Raw genomic sequence first — 7,627 nt, 5'->3', positions numbered from 1 at the left:
CTCTTCCTACAAGGATTACGTTAGGGCTTCTACTAGAGAGCCCTAAATTACGCTTGTTACGGCATTAGCCCTATCTGTCTTACTGTATGGATGTGCAGCGTGGATGCCACTTCTGACCAAGTGTAACTCACATCGTTAGCAAGTCTCTTTGAATAGAGTCCTCAAGATGATATTCGATAAAAGAATATGTACTTACTCCACTCCTCTATTGAAAAAAGCAGGGATTCTTCGCCTTGAAGACTCTTTTAGCTTGAACAAGCATCTGATGGTATCCAAGGCACTAGTGGGAGTATAATCGGAATTAGTTTGGAATGAAAGAGAACAGAGCTCATGCTTAACTAGATCCGTTGTAGGTACTTTCAATCCCAGTGTGATAAATGCTGCGTGTCAGAGTTACAGTAAAATGAATGCACAAGGAACACCTTCAAAAGACTATTACCTCAACTCATATGAAGTGCTCGGTGACAAATTGCAAGGTTTGCCGTTGTAACTCAACTAATGCAATTCAATAAGTGAGCATAAATCCATCCATCCCTTGTCTCTCTCCGCACCCTCCGCATAGATCTTGATTTACACCATTATTATTATCTGTTTATACTTATGGTCAGCTCTTTATCTGTTCTTTTTTTACCGCTGAGGTGGCGTGTCATGTATCCTGCAAGGATTTTCGGCCCCTTGCAAAGATCACAGTATTTAACGAAATTTTGCCAATTAAAATGAATGTCAACCAAAAACCATACTGTGTCCTTGCGAAATAAATTACTTAACGAACTTTTCTGGCTCATTTAAATTAAATGTAATTCTAGGTTTTACTCCTCTGAAAATGTGGTCTACCTGATCACACAAAGGGAAAATACTATTCAGGGGTAATATACCTGAGCAATTTCGCACAAAAGTTTTTCTATTATTTCTTGTCCAATAATCAGAGTTGAGTATGTTTCACAGCATGTAGCTTTTCTTCACTTGTATATTTTAGAAGATTAATGGATAATGACTAAAGTAGCAATTCCCAAATGTTATATTCTTTCAATTTCTTTATCATGAATGTAATATCGAGCTTCTTCAAATATGTTAAAACCATTATCAGATAAGAATACATCTTCAGTTGCTGCAGCTGCGGCTGTCCCAACAGCAACTTGCCAAATATAATGATTGCTATCCTCGGTTCTCAGTCTGAAAGTAATGTTTGAATAAGATTCACTTGGCCAAAACCACAAATTTTCATAATTGGTTGTAAATGAAGAGTGATCTGAATTTTCTGTTGTTCCAGCTCCATGACTATCCTCATACACTTTAGTAAAATCATATTTATCAATTGAGATGTCTTTAGTAACTATTGAAGGAATTTTGCCGCACGGTCCAATGAACCATGAACATCTTGGAATATGAACAGGGACACCAGGGTCGAGCAATAAAAGTTTGGATTTTGCTGAAACGATTGAGTTTTTCACTTCAAATAAGACTGACTCCAGGTTGCTAGCAAAGTCAGCTTTTATTTTTTACTTTTACCTCGATTGAACGACTCAATCAAAAGTTATACCCTCTCAAAGTACAATGCATAGCATTGCACGAAACGAATGAAGTAGCCCTTTTCGGACCCACCTACCTGATCGTGTTGAAGATTGGGTCACGTAATTCCAGCAAACTCGATCAGTCTCATACGATAAGAAATGCAATCCATTGACTCAAATCCGAGTTGTTAATTTTCCATTTTAGCGTCCCCCTAAGTTTGAAGACGTTCATGATTGGGCGCAAATGAAACTTTAGCTTCAGGGAGTCTCAAGACAAGGAAAAGCGGTCTACAAAACAATCCCAATGTCACTGTTTCTGGCCTCACACCCTCACACATCTTTGCATAAGTGTAAAACATCCTTCATGATACTCCTCTTCGACTCAAAAAATATTCTCTTCAGAAGTTGAATATATCCTCCTAGAACATTTTGTTTTTGTCAAAAGATAACCATTGGCCGAACTATTTGTACACCCTCTTTGACAGACCCCATGGGGATAACCTGTTGAAGCTTATGTAGCTGTCCAAGAGCAGGCCGAAAATTCAAATTTTATGTAGTGTTTACAACATAACTTTGAACATGTCTCCTGAGTTCCCTAAGCATGTGTTTAGGCTCAAACTCGGCTGAGTTCATTTATTCACCAAGATCTTGTGGTCGTATGAAGTGCTTATATGGAATAAGATGAGCGGTTTAGGAGATAGGATATTTTTGCTTCCGTTTGCAGTCCATATTTCTAGAAGCCCGTGGATGATCCCAGCAACGTTTTGGGTGCGTTTCCTTTGGATTCAGCAAGCAAGATGAGTGATGCATTGCTTTATAATGTAACTTTCAACGCTTGATTTGTTTGTAAATATTTACTAGCCATTAGAAATCGATAAATATGACTTGTTCGGATATAAACGGTCAGCTATAACGCACATTTTATTTGAGTGCAATAATTCAGTACGCATGCGCACGGGAGATTCTGAGCTCTTTGATAAGATATTTTGAGCCTTTCTACTCTTGATTATTCCAAATCAGCGGTACTCAATTTGAAAATCCTCCCTAGATCCTGATGCATGTGTGTGGCTATGCATGTTACTTATCTGCTTCCCCATCCCTCGATCAAGGCAGGTGTGATAAAAGTCAAAACAAATAGGTGAGTCCGCAGGAACGTGCATTCAACTCAATGTTAGCTACAAGTTACTGGACTGTAGGTGGGAGCTTATCATCAGTGGAACTGCTTGCTTGGCATCGAGTAGCATTATCAAGCCTCCACTGGCAATTCTGAATGCACAAGCTAAAAGATTTTCGGAAACTTGATCCCACCGGGAGGAGCCTGACTGTCATCAATACCTTCGAGAAAACACAGGAATGCCTCGGTCCCTAGCTTTTCACAGAGCTAAAAAACTCCCTCAGCTCTGGCCAACTTTTATGAAAAAGGTGGTGGTGCTCTTTTCATTCATTTGCCTGTAAAACCCAGGGCAATTATTGAGGAGGCTATGAATGGAATTGGCAGCAAGAAATGCCACAAGGTGGTGGTGATTGGTGCGGGAATGGCTGGCATTTCGGCCGCTCACTATTTGGTGGAAAACGGCGTGAGTGACGTGATCCTCGTGGAGGCCAGTGACAGAATTGGCGGCAGAATCCAGACCATTTTCAGGGAAGGCAAACCATTGGAACTTGGAGCAGAGTGGATATTTGGTGGATGTCCGTCAAATTCTCTATTCAACTTGGCAAACAGGTAACCCTAATCTAGGGAGGTGCGCTATATATACTACGTATGTCCGCGCCAGAGACAGTCATATTTTGCCGATCAAACATCTAGCAGGTTCTTTCTGTATGAACGTGGATGACATGGAAGTCAGACGACTGGCCCCAGAAGGGTTTTTTGATAAATGATCGGCAAACCTGCAGTATCTGTCAGTACGTTGACCTTCAGATTTGTACTGTGACGCAACCATGGCCATATGAATGACTCCAAATTTCAAGCTCCGCAGAGCTCTGTCTGAGCTATCTTGGAGCTCTCCACTCAATCACGGAAAAGGTTTGTTTGTTTTTTTCTGTTCCAGATTGAAGTTGCTGGGGCGAGAGATCCAAAGGCTCAATGACATCGATGAGACAGTGCAATGGCCAAACACGGTGGGATACATTTATCGAAGCAATGGCCTGCCATTATCCGAGGAATCGACTCAAAAGGCCTACGAGGTTTTCAATGCCATTCGCGACGAAATCCAAGGATATTTCCAAAAGGAGTACAAAGTGGCTGGTGAAGAAATGCAGAGGAAGGGCAGAGCGTCGGTGGATGTGTCCACCGCTGCCTTTGAAAAGACCAGACTCTTGACCTTCTACGACAGCAGAGTTTTGAAAGCCTTGGCGTACCTCAAGGTCAATGAGAAGTTCGCTGCAGTCAATTTAAAACAAGTCGAAGCGGCATTGTCAGGTTTTCGAAACACCCTGTCCATCTCGTTGGGCGAGGACTTGGATCAGATCAGATTGGAGCTAACGGGATCCAGTGTTCACCTACCGGGTGGCAACATTTTGGTTCCAGGTGGAATGGTGGGCGTCCTGGAAGCTCTCGTTCAAGATCTACCCAAGAACTCACTCCGATTCGGTCGAAAGGTCACGGGCATTGATTGGTCGTTCCATTCTCGGGATCCACTTCTAATGGACAAGATCCACGTGGAATGTTCCGTGCAAACCAACATGGGGAGCCAGACTGAAGATTACTTCGCAGACTATGTTGTCAGTACCTTGCCTCTTGGTGTTTTGAGACATCAATTCTCTAGACTCTTTCATCCGGCCTTGCCAAGCTCAAAGGTATGTAGCAATCTCGGGGAAACGGCACTTCCATCTTGCTTTGAATGGAACATACCTTTCTGGTAGTGACAGGTCCACGCTATTTTTCAAGGTCCAAGCCGTTCAAAGCATCGGTTGTGGCCACATGTCCAAGATATTTTTGGAATTCCTCAGCCCTTGGTGGGCCCCAGGCGAAGGTGGAATCACTTTGGCATGGACCAATGAGGAGCTTCGCCATCGAATGCTCCCCAGAGATTGGTATTTGTACATAAGTCATTTTTCCGAGGTGGAAGGACATCCCAATCTCTTGGCTTGTTGGATTGCCTCCTCTGGAGCCCGAATCGCCGACCAGCTCTCCAACTCGGACGTAAGGAACGAGACCATTCAGTAGAGCATTCATCTGGATATTTGTCAGTGGGTTATTACGAATGGCTTTGACTCGAGAGCGGTTATTCTATTGTTGTTGATTTCTGCAGCCAAAGGTTCTCCAAGCTTTCTTTTGAGGTCAAGTGCAATACCTACCCACGGTGGTCACAATGTTCTAACAAGTTTCTCGACAAATATCCAAATATTGATAGGTCATATCTTAATTTCTATATAACAGCCAGGTAAGTGTGCGCTTACTTTTCATTGAAAAGGTTTTTAAAAAAATCCCAGTCTCTATAATCCCTAAAAAGGGATGTAAGTTTTTTATGTGAGCTAGAATTCCATGCAATTATAAAACTAAATCTGTGCCTTACGATTTTGCGAGGTAGAAAAATGCCAAGGGTTGTTTGGGGTACGCACATCCGTCAAAACTTAAAGGGCACCATTGTATCCCCTCTATAAACAGTAGAGCGAACAGCTTCTATACCTGCATGATTACAATTATGGCTTGGAACCTTTTTGTAACCTTGACATCATGGCTGAATGATTGATACTATTACTATTATGCTTGTTAGAACCAAACACCTTCCCTTTGGGATTTGAGTGTAACTGCATCCCACCAAAAGTTTCAGCTTTCAATGGACGCTTGATTTATAAAATAAGTGAGCTCATTTGTGTTTTGAAGGATATTTTTTCAATCACAAAGAGAAAAGCAATGATATGCATTTCATTGGCCAAAAACAATTCTCGATAGCGAAAGGAGGACCCTAAGCGTTTTAGAATCACGAGTGCCTGACAATCGTCATTCTTTTACAGTCAACCGGTTCTTTGATGGAGTATCATTTCAGCTCATGGACAGAATCATATGGGTGCTTCAAAAGTTCACCGGCGATCCGGGTCTACCCGGCCCGGTGAAGCTATTTCGTGCCACGTGGTCAACCATGGACAATTTCTTGGGCTCAACGTCCTTCTCTCAATTGGCTACGGAAGAAGCGGACTTTCATGAGCTTTCGCAGCCTCTTCCCAGTGCGACCTCGCCCCGACTCTTATTCGCTGGAGAAGCCACTCATTCCCGGTATTGGGGAACCCTCCACGGGGCTCGACTCAGTGGGATCCGTGAAGCGAAACGGGTCCTAGATCGCATCACCGAAGTCGACATTTTGGCAGCCAAAATGACGCAAATGGCGACCAGCCCCCCTCCAACGCCACCTCACAATGCTGGCTATAAGAAACCTCCGCTTCCACCCCCTTCTCCGTCGAATTTTCGGGCTTCGATGAAAACTGGCAATCATGTTCGATTTAGACTGGATAGATTTGGCGGGTCCCCGGGATAACTTGGATATAGGAAAATATAGGCATGAATATCATTGACACGCTCGTTGTTCAATTATCCCTTGTGGAGCCAGGAAAACTAGGTACAAAGCAGTCATCGCTCACGTCATAAAAGGATAAGATCCATTTGGTACGTAACCTTTGATGCCATATTCGTGTCATGGGTTATGCACGGCCATACTTTGTCAAACACGCCAACTTATTTTATTACAAAAGATCGGAATGAATCTCTCCCTTCGAGCATGAAGACAGAAAGAAACGAGTTTACACGGTTGATTAACTTTCTTCTATCGTCAAGAAAGATTTAGCAATTCGGAATTGTACGTCCATGTCAGAAAAATCCCCCAGATTGGCACCGCTTTCTTGGGAAACGTTTTGATGGTGCCAAGATTAAAGCACATAGATTAAACCAGGCCAGAAATTATCTCACTCATTGGGTTGGTTCTAGAGCTCGTACGTCATTCATGTTAAGCTTGTAAGGTTAAATCCAGTGTCGTGGCAAGAGGATGGAAACCATAATCACGATTTTGTGACAATGTTGGATGACAAAGTAAAAAAGATGTCGGCAAAGGCCAAGGGCATCATGCCTAAGGGCAAAAGTTTTCCATGTCGATCTTGTCAGACGTTGTAAGGATCCTCGAGATGCAGACCAAGTACGTACATCATACCTAAAGCTTCAAGATTTCTAGACATAGTTTAATGTGTATCAGGTATTTGTTTTCAGATATCTTATTAGTCCAAATGGTCCCCATTGGCCTCTTTGGTCTCACATTTTGCGTAAAGCTAGTTTGAAACTCCAAAATCAGACATGTGCGTTCTGTCTATCAATTAGCACAATCGTCATTTTTCGAATGATTGGCCAGTGGTTTGAGATCTCTTTAGTAGTAAGCAAGTGTAGTGCAATAACCATGGCTGGGTCCTACGGCAAGAATAAGAAGAAGAAAAAGTCCAAACCCGTGCGTGAACCTCGAAATGTCGTTCTTAAAAATGAATCAAAGTAAGNAATCGGCTGGGCTTCTTGGGCGTATCAGCCAATGACAACACTCCTTCCATGTGGCCAACCAAACCTATAGCCAAATTCGAGGCCTTGGAAATGCTTGGCTCGTTCAGTCAAGCTGCCGTGGAATTGGTAACAAATGTCAAAATGGTCGATGCCCTGGGGGAGAAACTCACGGCTCTCGAAGTGATCTATAACCTTCACCGATTGAATCCTGATGGATCGAGTTTGGAAATGTTCCTGGATTACCAATCGGCCTACGCACGAAGAAGAACCATCTGTTCCCTCTTTGTGGACGTTGTCGAGCATTACCAGGTGTATGTGGACTATCAATATGATTATTTGAGAGGCACTAACCCTGCTGTAGAGGCATGGGAACAATGTGAAATGGACGAGTGGCTGTACCATTTCACCACCTACTGGAACCACCGATTTTGGAGAGAGAGCAAGAAACTGATTCGCAGCGTGCCCAAGCTGAGATTGATCATGGAAAATGTCGAGAAGAAGGACAATCCTTTCATGTGTCCAGTGACGGAGAAATTCCTTGAACTAGTGTCTCGTTGCATGTTTTGTGGAAAATGCATGTCTCCAACACCGAAGACCTGTGGGAAATGTTCCATAGCTAGATGTTGTTCCGGCGAGT

The 7,627-nt window shown here is 43.0% G+C and overlaps 2 protein-coding genes across 2 annotated transcripts in view; both read left to right on the top strand.

The window, feature by feature from the left end:
* The first annotated feature begins 2,683 nt into the window (after nt 1-2,683).
* LOC131879533 (spermine oxidase-like) lies at nt 2,684-6,026 on the top strand. Its single transcript, XM_059225918.1, has 4 exons — nt 2,684-3,234; nt 3,563-4,310; nt 4,402-4,656; nt 5,504-6,026. The coding sequence occupies exons 1-4, from the start codon at nt 2,993-2,995 to the stop codon at nt 5,987-5,989; spliced, it is 1,731 nt and encodes a 576-aa protein (XP_059081901.1). The 5' UTR covers nt 2,684-2,992; the 3' UTR covers nt 5,990-6,026.
* Nucleotides 6,027-6,764: 738 nt separating this feature from the next.
* Nucleotides 6,765-7,627, top strand: part of LOC131879352 (uncharacterized) — a gene marked incomplete in the record, with an annotated part of 2,979 nt that continues 2,116 nt past the window's right edge. The window contains 1 exon segment of the mRNA XM_059225686.1: nt 6,765-6,984. Coding sequence (XP_059081669.1) covers nt 6,839-6,984 — 146 coding nt within the window.

The sequence above is a fragment of the Tigriopus californicus genome, chromosome 1 (assembly GCF_007210705.1).
Source record: "Tigriopus californicus strain San Diego chromosome 1, Tcal_SD_v2.1, whole genome shotgun sequence".
Taxonomy (NCBI): Eukaryota; Metazoa; Arthropoda; class Copepoda; order Harpacticoida; family Harpacticidae; genus Tigriopus; species Tigriopus californicus.
The sequence above is the reverse complement of the archived record's forward strand: the minus strand, read 5'-3'. Positions and strand labels throughout refer to the sequence as shown.

What these genes read in the sequence shown, in the direction of transcription:
- LOC131879533 (XM_059225918.1), top strand. Translation starts at nt 2,993, where the DNA reads ATGAATGGAATTGGCAGCAAGAAATGCCACAAGGTGGTGGTGATTGGT. An exon ending in CTATTCAACTTGGCAAACAG is followed by an intron (nt 3,235 to 3,562) that starts GTAACCCTAATC and finishes TTTCTGTTCCAG; the next exon opens with ATTGAAGTTGCTGGGGCGAG. An exon ending in ACCAGCTCTCCAACTCGGAC is followed by an intron (nt 4,657 to 5,503) that starts GTAAGGAACGAG and finishes GTATCATTTCAG; the next exon opens with CTCATGGACAGAATCATATG.